Here is a 23,126-nt window from a genome sequence, read left to right on the forward strand (position 1 = left end):
TGATACTTCATTCCTTTTTTTTGCTGAATAATATTCCATTGTATGACTATATCATTTTTTGTTTAACCATACATAAAGTTGATGAATGTTGGGCTGTTTCCACCTTTTGATCATCAGGAATAAAGCTGCTATGAACATTCATGCACATGTTTTTCTGTGGACATAAGTTGTCATTTGCATTACATATGTACTTAGGATTACAACTGCTGGGTCATATGATAACTATGTTTAAGCTTTTGAGGAACTGCCAAACTGTTTTTTAAAGTGGCTGTACCATTTAAGTTCTATAAGCAATCATGAGGGTTCTAATTTATCCACATCCTTACCAACATGTGTTATTGTCTCTCTTTTTTATTGTAGTCATCCTAATAGTATGAAATGGCATCTCATTGTGTTTTTGACTTGCATTCCCTTAATGAGTAAGATGCTGAGCATCTTTTATGTACTTACTAGACACTGTAAATTTCTTCTTTGGAGAAATATCTATTCAAGTCCTTTGCCCATTTTTAAATTGGGCTGTTTGTATTTTTTGTAAACCTTCTTTATATATTCTAGATATAAGTTCTTCATCAGATACATGATTTGCAAATATTTTCTCCCTTTCTGTGGACTGTATTTTCATTTTCTTGATGGCTTCCTTTGCAGAATAATAGTTTATAATCAATGGAGTATGATGTATATTTTTTCTTTTTTCACGTGTGATATTCTTGCCCTAATTTTACACACAAGGAAACTAAGGGTCTGAGAGGGTAGCCAGCTTCCTAAAGGAATATCCCAAATAAACCCTGAGCCTGAAACTGGATCACTCAGATGCCCCTGGTCTTTGCTTCAGAGTCATAGGATAGAACATTCTGGCTTTACTGTGGAGGATCAGAAAGAGAATCATTGCCTGGTTGAGACAGTCTTTGAAAAAGTTTTATTTTTCCTCTTTCTCTCTTTCCTATTTCATATATCTCCTTTCCTTTATGGAATTTTTGAACATATATTAGTTAAGGTGACTAGCAATGCAGGTGAGAAAGTTAGGAACACCATTCTGAACTTTTAAATTAAAGTAAAAAAGGTAGATATTAAATGAGACAGTGTCATAAAGACCCCAAGAACAGCACCAAGCTCACAAAGCTTCCTAGGCCATTGTGACAGAGCCCCCACGGTGGCCGCCTTGGAGGGGGACAGGTATATGTACATAGGCCAGCTCTGCTACAGTTGCTAAAGTATCAGCTTGTTACTTTATAGATACATTTGAGTGGCTCTTATCACTCCGCAAAGGTGACATGATACTCTGCATCCACATTTTTATGAGTTCTTCAACAATATTAATGCCTTAGAAAGTGCTATTAATTGAGGCTGGATGAGAGATCCAGAGCCTTGTTTCTGGCCTCAACTTTTAATGCATCTGGGGAGAAAGGGTTGAGATCAGCATCTTCGATAGATAGTTTTACCAAGGAAGCCCCGAACCAGAACAATGAACTTGTATTTAGGGACTGTACCTTTGTCTTTTTACTCAGCATCTACTTGTGGACCTGACCACATCTGCATTGGCACACAGACTTTAGGGCTTCTGGGCCTTTCTGTTGTAATTTGTAAGCTTCTATTGCTCTTTTGAAGGTTATGTCTTGGTGCAGCTGACTCACTACTTCTGAACTTTAAAGCCACTTATTATGATCATTTGAGGAGTTTCTCCATAGATATAGGATCCATCAGGACATCGGTTGTACCAGTGTCAGGACTTTATCTAACAGAGCTACACAAAGACTCTATGTGTTCTTGAAGATGCACACCAAATGGCAAAAGTCTTTGCCTAGAAGAATGGGTCTTGACACCTCTGAAGATTCTTGTGTTTATTAACATTCTGAGGTCTCTGTCTCATGGTATCTTGAAAGGCTTTTCTTCATTTGGCCCTGGTGGATCTTCTACCTTGAAGGCTATTCTGCTTCTCTGCCTGTAAAGACTCTTATTCAACCAGTAGTATCTCAGTTTAGATACCGTGAAACCTTTCTTAAACTTGTGCCCTAGAATATCCAGGGTAGCCCTTACCTGCGGTTTACAGAGGCCAGTTCTGTATGAGTCTCTCTGACAGATTAGAAGCTAGTTGAGAGCATAGACTATCCTCTTATTCATCTTTGTTTTTCCTCCATTAACATTCCCACCTGTGGGATTAGGAGATTGGGATTGGGGGGGCGGCACATGGTGAATGCCTAAAAATTTTGTTGATTTGAAGGTATATTTCACATTTAAGAAATAGAATGTATTTAACTAAAAGAATACATAAGAAAATAGTATACTTTCTTAATTCTATGTTCTGTGTTAATGAGTACCTTGGTGAATACATAGTTTTGAAATCTGAGTAATATTCCCTTTCTCAGGGTCACTAATGACCTTCCAAGTGTTTCACTATGCAATTGTATCATTGGTCCCCATGTTGCCTGGGGCAAGTATTCTCAAAAGAGTATCAGTTGTACTTCATTGCATAAGTATCAATATTTGCCTTGTAGGGAACAGTTTCCCTAAAGAAGATGCATTTTGGAAAAAGTTAAGAAAGTTGACTCAGAAAATGGAAAGTTGGGGAATATGGTAGATTGCATTATCATTCAAAAAATATTTGTTGCACTTCCCTGGGAGAGGACTGAACTGTCCTACTCCAGGGACATAAAGATTAACAGTGAGACTTGCTCTGGACAATGAAATGTGACGGGAAGTATGTGTGGCACCTCTTCCACAGTGTCCAGCTGTCTTCCAGATAGAGGAAGCTAAGTGGCTATGGAGCACAAGAAAGAAAAAGAAATCTTTGTTGTAAAGCTACTGAGATTTGAGGGGTCTTTTGCTACTACAACATGAGCCAGTCTATCCTGATGGAATCAAACAATTCCAAGTAGAGTGGATATAGTGACAAATATTTGGAGCATAGAATAGCAAATGACAAGTAAAGGCATAAGATTGCCAAGAAACTGCAAACTAAGATCTGATTTTGAAGTTACTTCAGTAAAAATGTTGAAGTTGTGGGCTTCCCTGGTGGTGCAGTGGTTAAGAATCTGCCTGCCAATGCAGGGGACACGGGTTCAAGCCCTGGTCCGGGAAGATCCCACATGCCAAGGAGCATCTAAGCCCATGCGCCACAACTACTGAGCCTGTGCTCTAGGGCCCGTGTGCCACAACTACTGAGCCCATGTGCCACAGCTACTGAAGCCCGTGTGCCTGGAGACCGTGCTTCACAACAAGAGAAGCCACCGCAATGAGAAGCCCGCACACTGCAGCAAAGAGTAGCCCCCACTCACCGCAACTAGAGAAAGCCCGTGCACAGGAACAAAGACCCAACACAGCCAAAATAAATAGATAAATAAATAAAATAAATTTATTTTAAAAAATGTTGAAGTTGCTATGGGATTTCAAACTAATATTTAATAGAGTTACTGACTGTTTTGAGTATTAAACTTGCTAAAGAGTCACATAAATAAACCAAACATGCCTGTTTTCTTTTTCTCAGTACACAGATGCATTTATTAATAGACAGAGATGGTTTAGACGTTTAGCTAGGCATGACAGTATGTGAAAAATACAGTACCTCACAAACTCTGCCTAGGGGTATGTACAGCTTACTAAGGAAGATCTTACCTTGGTAAATATTAATAATTATAACTTTAAAGAGGAAAGAAAATAAGAGGGTAATTACTTACACTTGGAGGGAAGAGAAAGAAAGGATTTATGGAAGATGTGGCATTTGACCAAGGCCTTGAAGTATGGTTATAAGAAGACATTTCTTAAAGGGAGAACAGTGGGTGTCAATCAGCAGAGGCAAGAAATATGAACAATTATTTTGAGGCAATGATGATACTTCTTGGCTAGAAAATATTATGTTTAATGCAGAGACATGGTGGAAAATAAAACTAATGTTAAATTGGGAAAACATTTTGGGGAAGCTAAAATTCCCAGATGACTGTTTTAACCTTTATGTGAAGCCTTAGAAGTTGTTGAACACGGGATGACTGTGCTTGTGAAACATATGGGTCCGGGGACCCAGAGGTGTTAAAGCCCAGGTAGGGCTCTGACTTGGTTCATGGGCACATCATGTCTATGGACATGTCCATGTCCATGTCCATGTCCATAGACATGGAATGTACTATAAAACAACAGAGTGTATCAAATCTATGTCAGCAGAAGCTTTATTTCATAGAGGTGTTGGAAAACTTGGTTAGTTGTTTGTGGAACAAAAACCAACAACATGCATGTTCACTTCATATCAAATTGCCAAACCTCAAAATAAGTTTGTGGTTAGCTCTCTATTGTGAACTTATCTAAACCTAAAAACAGGTTTTAAAAATCACAGGGAAAAAAATAAAATGGATAGACTCAACTACATAAAAAACTTGTTTTTATATGTCCCCCACTTTACCCTATTCAGGTTTTTAAACAAATAACTGGGAAAATGCTTGCAGAAGATACAAGCAAGTATTAGTATTAAAAGAACTTTAATGAATAGGTAAAAACAGTAAGAGGAACAAAAAATGGAAAGATGAATGAATAGTGTAATTAGATTATTTATAAAGTGAAAATCAGGGGTAAAACAAACATTTAGGAAGTGATCAATTAAAGAAAGTGATTGAAAGGACAAATTTTCCCAAGGAAATTAACAAAAGTTATTTTTAAGAAATATTATGGGGCTTCCCTGGTAGCACAGTGGTTGAGAGTCCGCCTGCTGATGCAGGGGACACGGGTTCACGCCCCGGCCCGGGAAGATCCCACATGCCGCGGAGCGGCTAAGCCCGTAAGCCATGGCCACTGAGCCTGCATGTACGGATCCTGTGCTCCGCAACGGGAAAGACCACAACAGTGAGAGGCCCGCGTACCACAAAAAAAAAAGAAAAGAAATATTATGCAATATTGTTATGTTTACAAAATGAGATAGGCACTTCTATAAAGTACTCATAGTGGCATGTATGCTTGTGTGGTTCTTTTGCAAAGTAATTTGGGAATATGTGTCAAAAGCCTTCAACCTTGGCTTAGCAATTCCTCTTTTGGCACATTCATCCTAAGGCAGTAAGTTTAAACATAATGAAAGGACTCTGCTCAAAGGTATCCCTAAGAATATTACTTACGTTTTGTAAAAATGGAAGTACCCTAAATTTATTGCAGTCAGGAAAATGTATTTATAAACTATAGAATGCATGTGTATGTATTTGATGGAAAATTAGGAGAACTTTAAAATTGTATTTATAAGTAATTTGTAATAAGGATGAAAGTGTTTATGCTATGGTGACAATACAATATATGCATTTGATCAGAGTTATATAAAAGAAACTATACACACACAGGCACATAAAAGATTGGAGGAAATTTCCAGATTGTCAGCTTTTAAATGCTGGGTCCATTAGGCGATTTCTTTTCTCCTTTATATAATTTGGCTGAAAATGTGGTTGATGCTAAAGTAAGAGCCTAGAGGTTAAAGTCTTTCATCTACTACGTAGAACAAACAGTCATACGAATGAATCAGACTGGAAAAGGTATAGAATATAGGGATAAAACCAGAAAGGGATGTGGAGTAAAGTCAGGAAAATGCATATACTTTGAGGCAGGAGGAGAACAGGAGCCTGTCAGGCTTGGAGTAGGAGGAAGACAAGAAAAGTGAGGCCTCCTGAAGCTTTGGGTGGAAGAATTTCAGGAACAGAGCACCACCCATGAGTGAAGGCAGGAGGGGAGGAGGCAAGGAAGTTGATGATTAGAGAAGGTTGACCTTACAGCGACCTCAATTGAGTCCAGAAAATTAAGAGCTGAGAAGTTTGAAACTGATAAAGTGGGCTATTGAAATGGACAGGAGGAAATGGAAGCCACACTTGCCTTGCTCCAAGAAAAACAAAATCAAACAGAAAAGGCAAATATATAGCTATAGGTGGCATAAGCAGTGGGCTTTTTTCTCTGCACTGGCAGTGGTGGTGGGGTTCAAGGCTGTCTAAGTGGGATGTGCACATCAGGAGGTTAGCACTGGGATTCAGATACAGGAAAGCATACTGGGTGCTTCTCCTCAGCTCTCCTTGATGCCTTTCCTCTGGTTGGAGCAGAGCATCTCAGAGTATACTTCTGCCCTCTGTGCCTCTCCAGCTCTCGGATGGGGGTCCCTGAGCTATCCCAGGTGTTCCAGGGTCTGTGCCTCAAACATCTGTGCACTGTTGCTCTAGATGGACTGACAGGGGGTGACTGATAAAAACCATTTTGCTCAGTAAAGCCTTGAGCCAAATCTCCCCTATCTACAATGGAGAAGAAGGGGACCATTAGTTGAAAACTAAATGAGATATTTGACACTATTCTGTGTTCTAAGCTAAAGCCTTCCCCCAAAGTTTTCTCAGGGACAGTTCTCAGCTGAGTATTTAACCTTAGAAGAGTATCCTCGTCATGACCTCATACATAGATTGAAAATCATTCCTCTCCCAAGTTCTTGATGGGTACCATTAGGTGCACGGAGGCAGATTGCATGGTTGTGGACCACCCCTCCGTTCTGGAATTTTCAAATGTATGCTGTTGACCCCTGGAAGTCAAAGCAAACTCTTTGTCTGCTGTGTCTGATCTCCAGTGTAACTCCTGTCTGTTTACCATAGGTGCCTACCCTCGGCTCTCACTGAGCTTTCGGTTGAAGAGAAACATTGGATACTTCATTCTCCAGACCTACATGCCCTCTATCCTAATTACAATTCTCTCATGGGTGTCCTTCTGGATCAATTATGATGCATCTGCGGCTAGAGTTGCCCTTGGTATGTGCTATTTTTAAATGATACCTAAAATGTAAAGTCACCATATCATTACAATATTAAGGGAGTTCAAAGACTATAGTTCAACTACAATTTTTTGACATCATGACACCAGTCTTGCCCATATAGTCACTTTTTATCTTGAAACACTAATTTCATGCATGATTCTCTTGATGTGTTAATTTAATTATAAGGCTCAAATGTGAATTTTCATGCCTATGAAAGGGAAAATATGCTTGCCGAATATTTGCATAATAAAACTATTCAAAATTATTCTATGGCCCAGAAAGAAGACTTGATTAATTGTGTGCATTCTTTTTTAAGTCAGAAAAACAGTCAAATGTTATACCATATGATTGGAATTACACAAATTAATGAGCATTAAAATGTGATATTAAATTCTGAGTGGTTCCCAAGAACTCTAGTGATCTCTTCTGGCCATTGGTCACTTGACAACTGGATTATTAGCTGATGTACAATATACATTATACGTTCCAGTATGATTTCTAATATTTTTTAATTATTAAGGGAAGGCTTATATTTTCAGAAAAATTATTTTCTACTGAACTAATTATTATGAAACTGCATGGACAAAATAATTATTTAAATACATTTTAGGTAAGTACTGAGCTTTTAGAGCTGAAGAACAATTGTCCAGTTTATCCCTTCTTTGGGTAGGGTTGAATTTAATTCCTGGGAGTGAAGTCATCAATAATACCTTTCAAAATTGATGGGAAAGAATTACAACACATCTGCTGGTAGCCTGCAGAGAAGCATAAGAATTCAGGGATCTGGTTGTCCCTCTTTCTTACTTTTTCTATTTACCATCTCTTCCCAGGAATATAAGTTGCTTAGCATCATGCTTCCAGGAGAATGTGTGTACATGTGTGTAAGTGGACGTCTGGTTTAGACGCAAAGACAGGTGACTCTCACTGATTCAAGATTAGATTTCTTTTCTCATGAAATAACATTTAACAGTGACTTATTTTTTTCTAATGAAATAACATTTAACAGTGACTTAAGAAACTTAGGTAGTTATCTCTAAAGTATTAGGTGAATGTAAAAACACTTTGAGCAGGATAAGGTATCAAAAAATCAGAAGTGCTGTTAATCTATTTCTAATGGGCTTGGTAAAGGAAAAATCTCTCGAAAAAACCTTCAGGATTTTTTACCACCTGCAGAGGTTACCCTGTAACATCAGTCCTTTCTGTAGGTTTTGCCTTTTTTGTTATGTTACTAGATTGCCCTTTGTTAAACTATTTTCTCTTCTCACCTGGAAAATTCACAGCTAAAATGAATTTGCTAGGGCAGATCCAAATTTTGTGGAGCTGCTAGCTTATACAACTTCAGGAGCTCTCTTTAAGGGAAAGAATATAAAATACATAAATACAGAATTTCCGGAACCCCTCCCGAGCCTGTAAGAGGCCTGTATTAGAGAAGATCAGAAGCTGAAGCTTCCTGAGCTTCCAGGGAATCTGCCTCAGAGAATCTGTTATTTTTGAGGTAATTAGAGAAATATGAGTACCAAAGAACCAGAATTATCTGGCATCATCAGAAGAGAGGTGTACTGAAAATGCAAATTTCTCAATTTTCTGGATGATCCAAATTCTATAGCTCCTAAATTGTAAACATCGTCTTCCAACAATATTAAATAGATAATCTATCTGGAGTGGATTAGAGTCAACATAGCCTCATTACAGCGTATGAAAGTAGACTCCACTTTTTCTTGTCAACTCAGTATTGTTACTATAAATCTCAATCATGCTTCTGGGATGTTTTCATGTTCATGAAAACATGAACATGCTTTATGTTTTGCTGGGACAGAGGAGTGGTCTGTCCAGACTGGCTAAGGCGTTACCGCTGGAGGTGTGCAGGTTCTGATGGATATCAGAAGTCTGGGAGGCAGAATTGAAGGCATTTGCCAGTGTTGGGGTGGACCTGAGGCCTGGAGGTCGAGAAGGCAGCTGGGATCTCCAGGCTGCAGTGTCTGGCCAGATTGATGTCCAGTAGGTCCCGCTCTCAGCGTGGGACCCCAGTCCTCTCACTCCTTGTCTCCCAGCTTCTGCATAAGACATGGTCTCTGAGCCTGGGCCTGCAGGACTTGGGAAGTGACAGCACGGCAACTCCAATTGGTTAAGGAAAAGTGTATCATCGGGTAATGAACCCTACATAACAGCAACAACAACAACTATCATTAAGGCTGAAACTTACCAAATACTCAGGTTCTAAGTTCTGTGCAAGGTCATTGGAAAGTGGTTACCTGATCCATGGTGCAGAAGATCCATAGCATGATAGGCAGGGTTATCGTTCCCATTTTACAGAGAAGGGAGTGAGGTGCAGAGAAGCTACATAACTGGTGCAAAGTCAGATAATATTAAGTGTCAGAAGAAAGATTTTAATCCAGTTTGTCTGACTTCAGGACCCTTAACCACTACACGTGATTTCTACAGCGTCAATAGATAATACACAGAAGGGTTCTTTGGTCTATTACATTGTAAAAATGATGGATTTTTTTAAAAGCTCAGCAAGAATTATTATTAACCATTCTTATTAAGGAATCTCTCAGAACCTTTAAGATGCTAATGTGCTCAGTGCCTCTTGGAGAGGATATGGCCATGGTTTGGGGGGCTTTGATTGGAGAACTCCTCCTCCCCCAGCTCACTTCATGTGTCTTGTCATGAACTACACCCTTTGAAATGTTTAGAGTGCTGTTTGCCTTCATCCTGAATGATTGCACAGTGGTGAGTTCTCCCCACTTCTAAATGAGGTCTGAGAGGTGTGGGTCTGCACAGAAGGGTGCTCAGTGAAGACCTCCTTGGCATGTCCCTCCAGCTCAGGGCACTGTTAGACCTGGAATTGTCAGGGGTTGTCTCCTCTGAGAAGGGAAACGCTGGTTCTTCACACAGTTGTGCTGCACAGATGCTCTGTGTGCTTCAGGATCTTATGCCCAGGGTCTGACCCCCACATCCGTTGAACTGTTAGTGTTAGAAGCCGCCAGACTACAAAGTTGGGAGTTGTAATTACATGGTCATCCTCAAAAATCCTGAAGTCCACTTATCAGTGAATAATAGTATTGGTCCTTCTGAAAGTGAAAATTTACACTAAAATAATTTAAGTCACATTATTTCGGTCACAAAGAAGAAAAATTAAATATCTTTTGATTAAATGATATAAATTATATTTTTATTTCACAACCTTCTTTATAAATGCAGTTTTTCAAGAATAATATTTCCTTAATATAAATGAGAAATAATTTGAGGCTAATAGTTAGCAAGACAACAGCTTGGTAAATGTATGAAGAACACAGAAGGCACCACTCAGTCTCCCATTCTGCCTTTGGATGGGGTCCCCTTTAGAGATTAGAAGTTCAAAGAGAGCCTGCCGGATCTGGGTCTCCTGCCAAGAAACTGGAGGCTACCAGAAAACGTATTTTTCTGTGATGCTGATAATGATAACATCTGTTGTTGTGAGTGTTAACAATGCCAGTTACTGTTATCCCATCACCGTGGTGTTTAGACTTCACAACACATTTAGACAACAGTTGTGGACCTATCAAGTTCATTCAGGTCCTGCTGCTGGTACGTGGTGGAGCAGGGCTTTTGGCCTGCACCATGTGGTTCTACTATCCAGGCCGTGAACCACCGCATCCACGGTTATCTTGATAGGAAGGAAAATGATACAAAGAATTAGAGAATGCATGGCCTTTCAAACTAAGAGGTCATGTGATCCCAAGCTGGAAAGCCAGGGAACACTCACCACAAAACCTTACTCTGAAGGGACTCCTTGAGCTGGCACTGATGGGCCTGAAGCCAGCATCCTTGCCCATTTTCCTTGCCTTTGCCAGGCTGAGTTCTCGTTGACATGTGCTGGCCGTCCCTGTTTTGTGTTACTTTAGCCCATTTTCTGGGGACATCTGCTGAGGCCTATGTTATACACATCCACTCAGAATAATCAACTGGAGAGCCAAAGCAACGACTAAAGCAGAGCACTTTCCAAAGTCCATTTGGAAAGAAAAAAATAAGTTGTGGCAACAGCATTACAAAATTTTTGAATAATAGAACAGCTAATTTTGTAGCATCTGCATGGTGTTTTTGCACTTCTTTGTAAACTATAATTATCCCATTGCCATTTTCAAATCTTAAAAGTCCCCAGGTACACCTGAATTTTATGTTAAAGGTGAGTCTTAAAATATCCTGACATCTTTGACTTCCATATATTCATCGTCAGCTCTTGTTTGCAGTCAGACATGAAAATAGGTTCTCTGCTCCTCGTTTCCCTCATCTCCTGCTAACAGCAGCTCAGCATGTGTGGGATAGAAGCCTGGGCTCTCTTCCCTCTTCTCCAGGTGGTCACTAGTGAGGGGAGCCCTACACTCTGGCACTCATCCAAGGATGGGATGGGAGTCCAGAGGGCATCAGATTAAAATGCTTAACAAACCCAGCCCCTTCCCCGGAAAGTTGAGTGGGGGTCCAGTGGGGTCAGAGAAGTGGTCTGGTGGGACCATGTGTCTGGGTGGTCAGCCTCTTGGGCTTGCACTGCCTGCTGGTCTAGGGGACATCATTGGTTTTCTGGATTACTACGGCTGAAGGACCATGGCTGAAGCTCTCACCTTGCAAGTCTCCTTGAGAGAAGTCCTCATGTGGCAATGACCCTCTCCTTTGGGTCCTGGAAGACACATGAGTAATCACATTCCATGGTACCAGTCAAATGGGTAGAAAAGAGTTGGCTCTTTGGAGCTGCCTTACTTTTTTGAGACTTCTTAATATTTCAAAAGTACTGTCTCAAAGAGAGCAAGTCAGCTGCAGTAATGCCCGTGCCACTGAGAAGTGAGTGATGCAGTTCATTCCCACACATGTAGCTTCATTCAGCTCAGCAGCTCTGGTCATGTCATGAGCCAATGGGTCCCCTGCTCTCTGTGGCTTCACATCATCCCATATGGAATCTTTATACACCAAGAACATGCCCACTGCTATGGGAGAATTACAAAATATGGTCCTTACATGTTTTTAGAGACTAAACTGAGCTCCCTTAGAGAAAAATGGTATTATTCACCTGATACTATCTAAAGAATTCAAAATAATGACATTTAACAACAAAAAAAATACCAACAGAGATCTGGCCACTTGCCCCAGAGCATGGTAAGATCCTATACTTTGGGTAAAATCATTAGCCCTTGCCCACAGCCAACATGTGCTGCACAGCTTATTAGCCTCTTTCTTAGCTGGGGTGGGAAGTTGCTATGTGTGGTAATCTGTTCTCCGGAGCTACACTCGAACATTCCCTCTCTGAGCTAAGGACTGGTTCCCGTCCTTAGCAGCTTTAAGTCATTGCCTCATTCCCCTTGCTTTAAGGCCTTGTGGTAAGAATCATTTTCTTCACTAGTGGCCACACATGGCCTTCCTAGATTCCCCAGATTCATTTTCTTCCCAGAAACTTCTCACCCAGACACTTAGTGTTTTATGATAAATTCCGGGTTTATTTTCATTTCTTACAGCTTTCATGCAGGGCAGCCTCTGCCTTGTCCCCAACCCCTCTCCATCCACCTCCATCCATGGGCCTGGTGCAGTGGGAGGCGCCTCCCAGGTGGTGCGGGGAGGGAAGAGATGTTAACTCCCCAGCCTGAGGTGTGACCTGCCGCCCAAACTGTGTGTTCTATATTCTGTTGTGTTTCGATCACCCAACAATATTCAACCGTGATTTTCAACTACTTCACACTGTTTGAGAAAATAAAGCAGGAAAGTGAAAAGTGAGGAACTGAGCGGTGGACCTGCAGCCTCTCACGCTCCCATTTCTTTTACAGGGATCACCACCGTGCTGACCATGACGACCATCAACACACATCTTCGGGAGACGTTGCCCAAAATCCCCTATGTCAAAGCCATTGACATGTACCTCATGGGCTGCTTTGTCTTTGTGTTTCTGGCCCTTCTGGAGTATGCCTTTGTCAACTACATTTTCTTTGGAAGAGGCCCTCAAAGGCAGAAGAAGCTTGCGGAAAAAACCGCCAAGGCAAAGAATGACCGTTCAAAGGGTGACAGCAACCGGGTAGGCCTCTCGGCCTCGGCCGCCCCCACTCTGCCTTTCCCAGACCTGCAGACCCCGCGGCATCACGGCCTTTGAGTAGGAGTGATGCAGACTTGTTGATTGTAGCCTGAAAGGTGGCGTCTGCAAGTCACTGAGTTTTATAGAAAAGCAAAATTGGTGCAGAAATTGGAGAAGCCAAAAGCTTGCCAGTTTCCTGTGAAAAGAAAAGGAAAGATATAGGAATGAATGGATCTCTGGGGTGTGGGGCCCAAACTTGACAGTCAAAAGCATTTTCAACCATGTTGCAGTTTTCCTTCAGTGGTCAAATTACAAATGTGATAGCCAGCATGCTGTTGTTCTTTGCACGGTGTGGACAGCCCCCTCTCTCATCTGCCCTGGTTCAGGGTCCCTAGTGCAGGGCAGGAGCAGTGCACTGTCCCAGGGCTCTTGTGCATCTGCCCTGGCCCAGCCCTGCTGGCTGTGTTCTGCAAAATGCCAGGCAAGTAGCCCAGGACAGCAGCGGCCAATCAGGGAGCTGCTCTAGGACCCATGGGCTCTGAACCCAGAGAGAGGGCACCAATCAGGTCCCTCTCCAGCCCTCATCTCACGCTTACATCCTTCCAATTACAAACTTTGCAGTTAGATGTCATTTCGGTTTATTTTTTTAATAAAAGGAATATGTTATTGCAATTATAAATACTATTTTAGTGAAAGCACATTGTCGTTTCTATAAAATTTTTATCTTTATCCTTTTACCTCTTGAATCCCTTCAAGTCCTCAAAAATATACCTCCACCCGTTTACATACTGGGCTTGTTCCTATATTTCTTCACTTTTAAATTCTTCTTACTAAACATACTTATTTCTCAAGCTCGTGAGGTTTCCTTGTTCTTTCTGGTGCTCTTGGTGCATTGCCGGCCCAAGCCTCTCCCAGGGGTGCAGAAGCTCCCTGGAGGAGTGCTGTGCCTGTGGCCCACCAGTGGCCCAGAATAGGTCCCTGGATGTTCATGAATGAGTGAAGGTAAATGGCTGTAAATGGCTCCTATCCTTTCAGCAACACATAAATAGACTTGGTCAGAGAAACTAGGATCTGTGAATAAAATCAGGCTTCCACAGGCAACATGACCCTGAATTTCTTACTGGAAACTATACTTAGCACCATACTGGTGTGTTTCTAAATTAGTCCACATCCTATTATGCATACACAGTATACTTTGGTAATACTGTTTCCAAGGAAACTAGAATTCATCACATCATTATTTTTTCCATTACACAGACACGCAGACCCATACAATGCTGTTTTTTCAAATTCCCTCATAATTTAAACAGATTTAAATTTTATTTCCTTTCTTCTAAATGACACTCTTTAGAAAGGTTAAATTGTTTTGCTACAGAAATATCTTTTTGAGTGTGAAGCTTAAAATTTAAAACAAAAGGAAACAAAATTCCCCAAATCTCTAAATCCACAGACGAAATTAAGCAGAATGTAGAAATAATATATTATAAATCAGATGCAGAGGAAAATTCATGAGTCCATTTTTACTGTTTGCTTTTCTGAAAATTTGTTTCTGTTTTCCCAGCAGTTTTCTTAAAGCCTTTGCATGTTCATATTTTTAAAAATCTGTAATTGTAGACATCAGCTCAGACATACAAATGCATGTATGCTAGTTTTAAATGCATATTTGATGCTCTTAAAGGTAAGCATTAAAAGCTGTTGCTGACTAGATGGCAAACAGGCACATGAAAAGATGCTCAACATCACTAATTATTAGAGAAACACAAATCAAAACTACGAGTTATCACCTCATACTGGTCAGAATGGCCATCATCAAAAAATCTACAAACAACAAATGCTGGAGAGGGTGTGTAGAAAAGGGAACCCTGCTACACTGTTAGTGGGGATGTAAATTTGTACAGCCACTCTGATGAACAGTATGGAGGTTCCTTAAGAAACCAAAAATAGAGTTACCATATGATTCTGCAATCCCACTCCTGGGCATATATTTGGAAAAGATGAAAACTCTAATTCGAAAAGATACATGCACCCAAGTGTTCATAGCAGCTATATTCACAATGGCCAAAACATGAAAACAACCCAAGTGCCCGTCGACAGATGAATGGATAAAGATGTGGTACATTTATACAATGCAGTATTACTCAGTCATAAAAAAGAATGAAATAATGCCATTTGCAGCAACATGGATGGACCCAAGAGTATCATACTAAGTGAAGTAAATCAAACAGATAAAGTCAAATATCATATCCTTTATATGTGGAATCTAAAAAAAAAAAGATGATAAAATGATCATATTTCCAAAATAGAAATAGACTCACAAACATAGAAAAGAAACGTACGGATACCAAAGGGGAAAGTGGGGGGAGGGATAAATCGGGAATTTGGGATTAACAGATACACACTAATATATGTAAAATAGATAAACCACCAGGACCCTGTATAGCACAGGGAACTATATTCAATAGCTTGTAATAACATATAATGGAAAAGAGTGTATGTATATACATATATATAAAACTGAAACTATATATATAAAACTATATATATATATATATATATATATATATATATAACTGAAACATTGTAAATCAACTGTACTTCAATTTTAAAATATTGTTGCTGACCACACCTAAGAATTTAGTGATAATTTTAAGGTAGAAATGCACCTCCCAAAAGTTCATATCACATGATCCGAATGAATTAAAAGAAAGTAAAGAATAAAAAATTTAATGCAAAACAGAAATGGCACTATGCACAGGCCAACAGTTTCAAGAGTTCTTTGTAATTATAATTATTCACTCATTCATTTTCAGTGATATCTCTTGGGATTGTTTATCAGTATGGCCAGCAATGGACTCAAGGAGCCCCTCTGTCATAGTTGGGAGCCAAGAGGCTCGGGGGCTGAAGCTTTTCTTGGACTGATGGACACTGGGTGACAGCAAGGACTTGTACTGTCATTGTCTTTGCTTGTGTCCTGTAAGAGATCTCAGGGTGGTGTCCTCAGGGGCTCTGCAGGCCACCAACGTGACCATGACGCTATTGAACCTAATGTCAGACCATGAGTAGATTTTCCTTAAATTTAGTGATTGAACTCTATTTTAACTTAGTGGCAGTGTTCACATAGTCACTTAGTTTATCCTCAGATCAGTGGTGCAATGAAAATCCTGACCTTAATTTATTTGTGCTTAACCTCTGTTTGTTCCTGAGTTGTTTCTATACCCAAGAGTTAGTCTTTGGTTGTAATGCATGTATTATGGTTACAAGCCTTGTGATATTTTGCAAGTTGACCAAATGATATTTGAATTTCATGAAGTGGCAGAAAGTCTTGCCAAGGAATCAGAGCTGCAGGCTTGACATCATTCCTCTTACTAAAGAGCAAAATTTCATTTCTCACATGATAAATAGTTCCTTATTTTCCTGAAACTAGAGTATTTTACTCATTTTGAAGATTGAAGGTTAGTAGAGAATGAGACGTCAACAGTGTGCCGATCTGGTGACAGATTCTTGGAAAAAGTGAAAATCCCTCTAGGATACATTCCACATGAGATGTTTTTCATCTCTGAATGTTTCTGCCTGTCCAGGTTTTGAAGCGGGAAGAAAAACTACATTGAAATCAATGAATCTAATTATAGTAGATATGAGACAAACTCCTCAAAATAAGTAGTATTCATGAAATGCTTCAGAAATTACAAGTCATCACTGTCATTCTATACAGGACATTTTTACAATCCCATCTGTTTTAAGATTTAAATTCTAGATGATAGGAAAAGATTCGCATCTCTTCTGGAAATATTTGTTTAAAATGTTTGGTTTCTAAGATTTAAAAGATTTTAGTAACCCTTTAATTCTGGCAGAAAAAAAATACCTTCTAGTAGTTTCAGTGTAAATTTTCTACACACTGGTTTACGTTTAAATGAAAACTATGCAAATGTAAAGCTATGTCAAAAGCAGCCAAACTAATTTACTCTAAATTCTTATTAATTCCATGTATATGTTCAAGTTCCTTTTGACATGATTGTTCCATTGTAGCTGTTCACCCCACTCTGAAATGGAGCGATGCAACCATATTGGTTCTCAAACAGCTTTGAGGCAGCCACAGGTGTCAGAGCACCCTGGCACCCCAACTTTGTAAACATTGACAACATCAGGTTCGGCTTCCCTCAGGGTGGGTTTCCTTCACTGGAATCCAAGAGTGCAGACTTAGACCCACCCTCCGAAGTTCTTTTCCAGTTAAAATCAACTCAGCATCCAGTTGACCTTACTTCTTATGTTTTTTTCACTCTCCCTGTGCGCTTCCTGAAATCACCATACACCTTATTATCTCTTTGCCTTTGATTCCCTCTTCCCAGAATCCCTCTCTTTTTTGTCCACATCTCCCCCTCCTTCAAGACCTAACCCAGATGCTCTTCTCTATGATGTTTTCCTGATTTTGTCTACCACTTGTTCCCATCCTGCCTCTGACAATCCCCACTCCAAGCAGGTGGTCTTGTCCCTGTTCTAACCTCCAGGGCACATGCTCTGTGCTTCGGAGATAGATAGCAGGTCACATTTCATGTGGCCACTGTGCCTTCTGTCCTAGACAGCATCCCATTCTTTGCATCTACCAAAAGGTGCACACTGGGGCTGGATGTGGTAAGTGCTCAGGGAATGTGTGTCCATGAATGAGTAGTGTTTGTCATCTGGTTCCACTGAAGCCACGTGTTTTCTCACTCTTCTAGTGGGAAGGGGGGGAAGGTACATAAATGTACCTTTTTTTTTCTAATTAGAACTATATCTTTTTAAAAAAACTTATTGACGTATAGTTGATTTACAATATCGTGTAAGTTTCAGGTATACTGTACAGTGATTCAGTTATACATGCAAATATGAATGTATACATACATAAGAATCTTTTCCAGATTCTTTTCCCTTATAGGTTATTACTTCACGCTATGTATAAAATTAAAGCCAGGTGAAATTCTGCATCATTAGAACCATCAAAGTTCTACCTAATAAACGTATCACAGAATACTCCTTTCCTTCTTTAATAGTAGACATTCCTTTATTGGTATTTTGTTCTACAAAGTCATTCATCACAATCCCCTAGATTTTGATAAAAGGAGATTTGCATATGGCATTTTTGATAACTAGAAAAGAGATGGAATTGTTGGCATGTATTTTAAAATGTGCTTTAAGGGCAATAGGCAGTACCTTCTAAAATGCATTTGCTGATTATTTGAAGCTCTCACCTGTTCCACCCCTTGAGGGCAAGGACCTTCTCTTACTCCTCCATGCATTTCAGTAAAGGCCAGCTAATCTGCCCATCACCCTCACCTCCTTGTTGCCTTAGGGCCAACTTTCCACAACTTCCGAAGCAGGTCCAGACCACTCCTTTCTTAGGGAAGGTGATGTCTTCTGGTGGCCCCAGCACACCCCCAGTTCCTAGGTGGTTTCTACGGAGGACATGCTACTGCCCAGTCCCTTGCTGGCCTTTCCTTTGCTGTCTCCTCCTGTTTCAGCCACACCTTCATTTACCTGTTGGGCTGCTCCTCCCACATGACTCAGCTCCAAACCACCAGATGGATGCCTCACTGGTCCCCCAAACAGGAAAATAGACTTTTTTGTTGTAAGGATTTTACTGCCAATCATTCCAGGGAGAGATGATGAAAAGAACAGATACAGAACACAAGTCCTTACAAAGGTCTACTATTCCTGGTACTTTTGAGATACAAGCCCCATTAGAATTTTAACCTCCATTTTAGAATAATAAAACTTTAATTTTCTTCTGGCAGTGCTCTGCTCCTTCCCCAAGAATGGGTCTCCAGGAAAAGCCTTCTCCCTAATACGAATGGTATTATCTTGGTCTATTCGTGTCTCCCGGCACCCCCAGGTGGGCTGTCTTCCATTCTCAGGAGACTGTAGACCACAGTCCATCCCACCTTGGCCCTTCTCACTCATCATGCAGGAACACTGAACCCAACCCAGGCTAACATGGGCCAGCTGCTGCACCCTGGGTCCACATTGCGAGTATTCCTTCAGGGACCTCAGGAAGGGCCAGGAGGCTGGGTGGGAGTAGGGTGATGAGTAACTCTCTCTCCATTCCTTTCCCACCTTCTTAACTGCAGAGATGCAGAAATGACCAGGTGGTGGTGAAGCATCACTGAGTGTCCTGCGTGGTCTAGAGGAAATGCTGGGATGGGTTTCAGTGGCTGGCGGGGAGCAGTTACCACCTCCTGGCATTTCGCTCCCAGACTGCCCTCAAGGAACTGAGACCAGTGCAGTGCACACCAACTAGGGTCTGTCTCTTCACTTTCTACCTTCAAATCCATCTTTTATTCTGCCACTTAAGTTGGGTTTCAGAAATGTGTCACTATTTCACTTAGAAATCACTTTTATTTCTCATTACCTAAAGGGTAGAGGTGAAATTCCTTTAATGGCTTGACTCTCATCTGCTTGCCATTCACCACCAGGTTTTCTTTCCTGTAATGATAAGGTGATAGGTAGATGCTGACAGGGATGAGAATGACAGTCACCTCCTCTATCTCCAGCTGAGCATGGGCCGGGAGTTGAGCGTGTGCATCCATTCTCTCCAGGACTTGAGTCCCACTAGTTTGCCCATCTCAAAATACTTCAGCCACTCTTCAAGGCTTTGTATGTATGTTTTTCTGGCTTTTTGCCTGAGAAACTTCTACTCATTCTTGAGGCCCAGTTCAAATTCATCACCCCTCTGAAATCTTCCCTTTTGTGTCCTATAGTAGTTTTGATTACAGCCACACAAACTTAACACTTAAAACAACACCCAAATGTTATCCCACAGTTGGGTCAGTCAGAAGTCTGGGTATAGTGGGGCCAGCTCAGTGGGTACCATGGTTCCTTGTGGTTGTAGGACTGAGGTCCCCGTTGCCTTGCTGGCTGTTGGCCAGGGCCCATCTTTTCTCCTAGAGGCTGCCCCTTTCTTCTCAGGCCTTCCCTGAAGTTCTCAATCAAGGGTGAATTCAGTCCTCACGCTTCAAATTCTCCTGGCTTTCAATTTCTGCCACATCTTTCAGACATTCTCTTCTGCTTCGAGCTGGAGAAAGTTCTCTGCTTTTAAGGTCTCATGTGATTAGATTGGGCCCACTTGGATAATCTAGGCTACTCTCTCTATTTTAAGGTCCATGACCTTAATTATGTTTGCAAAGTCCCTTTTGCATAACATACTCAAAGGTCTAAGGAGAAAGGGGTGACATCCTGATGACCACACCTTTCCTTCCCCAAGCGTAATTGAGTGGTATTCTCAAACCAAGGGGGGGCGGTGGGGGGCACCTCTGAGTCTTTTTTTGTGCCTTTGTGCCAGAGCCTGAGTGGCCCCGGGATGTTGGCAGCCCTTCCTGTGTCTAGACAACCTTGGTGTCTGGGGCCATCCTACCTGTAGTCCAAGCACCACTCAGAGATCTGCACGGGCCCCTACTCTTCGTGTTGGGAGTCTTCTCTCCCAACCTCACCTCCTGTACATCTACCTTAAGGCCTAGCTTCAGGCATGCTCCATGAAAGTTTAGTGGCAGACCAAAAAGTAAAATGGACCATTGGCGTCATCATGAAAGGTCTGAAGCTGTATTTAGCACAGAATAAAATGTTATTTTAAAGTTTGGCTCCGATGTAAGAAAGGACTTTAGCCTATCTTAAATATAGCTCTTAAAAAGGAGGTCTCCTGCCAGGAGTGGAATTGAGTGGGGAGATCGTATTTGGGTGGGGGTCTTTATCTAATCCACCAAGGTCATTAGGTGTGTCCATTCATCACAGTACTCGCTTGTTTCTTCATGGTAATTTGGATATTTTTGTACCATCAGAAAAGGAGACAAATCAACTTCCAAAGAAGAATGGGAGAGTATAGTTTCTATCCAGTGTATAGTTGTGAAAAATGGTTATAATACCTGTTAACATCTTGAAAGACATTTGTACTTTAATCTTGTCTTCAATAAGGACTTGTACCCATAATGTGGAATTTCAATTTGAAAAGGGCCCCCTTCTTTTATCTAATTTTCTACATGAGAATTTCTAAATCAAGGAAATCAAAACTCTAACCTGCAGTTAAGCCCACAAAATGACACTTTCCACTAAACTAGAGTGCTGGCTTTGACAGATGTGCAATTTCTCATACTATATGTGACATGGCTGCATGACGTAAGTCTGTCCTGGGTTTGTATGTAGAAATTAGGTTTATTGGCATGCTATGCTAGCTGTCTAACAATGTGTGTTTTCTTCCAATTAGGTGGATGCTCATGGAAATATTCTGTTAACATCGCTAGAGGTTCACAATGAAATGAATGAGGTCACAGGTGGCATTGGTGATACCAGGAATTCAGCAATATCCTTTGACAACTCAGGAATCCAGTACAGGAAACAGAGCATGCCTCGGGAAGGGCATGGGCGACACATGGGGGACAGAAGCATCCCGCACAAGAAGACCCATCTACGGAGGAGGTCTTCACAGCTCAAAATTAAAATCCCTGATCTAACCGATGTGAATGCCATAGACAGATGGTCCCGGATCGTGTTTCCATTCACTTTTTCTCTTTTCAACTTAGTTTACTGGCTGTACTATGTTAACTGAGTGACTGTACTTGATTTTTCAAAGACTTCATTTAACACTGAGTGAAATATTACTCTGCCTGTCAAGTTTTTATACCTGTACACACACACACACACACACACACACACACACACACACACACAGACACACACATATATACATACGCAATTGTATATATATGTGAACTTTCTCAGCATATATATAAAATACACGTGTATATGAGGATGTATGTGTATATGTTTATACACACAGGTGTAAGTACCCATGTGTATGTCAAACAAATACACATACATATATACATTTTGCAGCTATGGACAATTTAACACAGGATGCATATTAAAGAAAGTCATAGTTTTTTCTTTTTTAATTGAAAGGGACAAGCATCGTCTAAATATTATGCCTTGAGAATGAGGGCGCGAAACACAATATCATCCCAAAATGTGTCTTTTACTATCATTAGTTAGATGTTTTAGTTTAAAAATCAGGAAGAAACTTAGTTATTCTTCGAAAACTCATACAGTGGTATTGCTAGTTTAAAACCAGTCACACTTCATACCCTCTCTTTCAGTTTATTAAGTGAAGGCTTTTCGGCTTTCTTGGCAATGGGATTTGTTTTCGTGGGGCAGACTTTTTCTGTACGGTTCCATGGGTGGGGTGAGCCTCTGGTATGCGCTCACCTGTTTCTTAAACATAGGTAGAGCCCACATTGATGTCTGCACGTCCATCTTTTGAAAGCCCATCGGGGATGGATGGCATCTCATTGTAAGTACTCTGCTGTACAGTGTATTTCTCTGCTCACTTGGAGTGGATCCAGCTTCCGCATCATGTGGGACACGGCAGCACATTTTGGCAAAGTTGAGTTGACATTTCAGTCAGTGAACACGTGCTCTACATCTCTTATGGATTTCTAGGCCTGGTATCTAACGGAAAGCTTAGACGTCTCAGGTTATTTGTTACTCTAAAGTAAAACCATCTAGGATGAATTTCCCCCTTGTCTTTAAGTTATCAATCACTCATAACATTGTATGTTAATATCAAATATATTTGCATAATATGCATATATATGTATATTTACCAAGATTTTCTTTCTTACTCTTGCTATCGTGGCAGCATGCGATGTCATATTTTCTTTCTGTGATGTAACTTCTTTCTGTTCTCTAGAATTAAGATCGAAACGAAAAACATTTCTGTTCAATTTCAGAAACCAAGAAACATCCTCATGCCTTTATTTCTATATCTGACATATTTCACAAGCACATCCAACTACTCCTAGTGTAACTAGGATGCTGCAGGAACACGACCAGTCCACACCATGCATCACCCAGGGACCCATGACCGTTCTCTTGAGGCAAAGGAGAGCAACATGACAACAAACACAGTCACTTTTGGTTCCTTCCGATCCACAGCCTCATCAGTATTTGGACTTTTTAAAGCTCGTAGAAACAAGACAAGGTGCACCGGTTTCATAGATGCAACCTTAACTTACTATTTAGATGAGATCTTTCTAAAGAAATAAAAAGAGATGATATATTTTTTGTAAACAATATTTCTATCACAGGCATCCATAAACTGAAATGACTACAGTTGTGCAAACAGATGTCACAGTGAAGTTAAGCATTTGGAGAAACAAAAAAGCAAAATATTCAGGAAAGAACTGCTAAATTATTACTTTATCCCAAAATGCCACATATGCCTCACCCTCTCTGTTCTATCCAAAACCAATGACCAGAGTCTCGCCCAGTATTCTCAGAGCTGACCCCAGTTTTCCCCACTGGTAGGGGTACCACCCTCCTTGCAGGTGT

The 23,126-nt window shown here is 40.7% G+C and overlaps 1 protein-coding gene across 2 annotated transcripts in view; it reads left to right on the plus strand.

The window, feature by feature from the left end:
* Positions 1–22,833, plus strand: part of GABRB3 (gamma-aminobutyric acid type A receptor subunit beta3) — a 247,594-nt gene extending 224,761 nt beyond the window's left edge. The window contains exons 7-9 of one of the 2 annotated variants that reach the window (XM_032624917.1): positions 6,585–6,737; positions 12,535–12,779; positions 21,004–21,437. In XM_032624917.1, the coding sequence (XP_032480808.1) occupies positions 6,585–6,737; positions 12,535–12,779; positions 21,004–21,345 (740 nt within the window). In that variant the 3' untranslated portion in view covers positions 21,346–21,437. Of the gene's footprint in view, positions 1–6,584; positions 6,738–12,534; positions 12,780–21,003 lie in introns of both variants that reach the window. The other variant, XM_032624916.1, reaches the window with a different exon arrangement.
* The last annotated feature ends 293 nt before the right edge of the window (positions 22,834–23,126 follow it).

The sequence above is a fragment of the Phocoena sinus genome, chromosome 2, assembly GCF_008692025.1.
Source record: "Phocoena sinus isolate mPhoSin1 chromosome 2, mPhoSin1.pri, whole genome shotgun sequence".
Classification (NCBI taxonomy): domain Eukaryota; kingdom Metazoa; phylum Chordata; class Mammalia; order Artiodactyla; family Phocoenidae; genus Phocoena; species Phocoena sinus.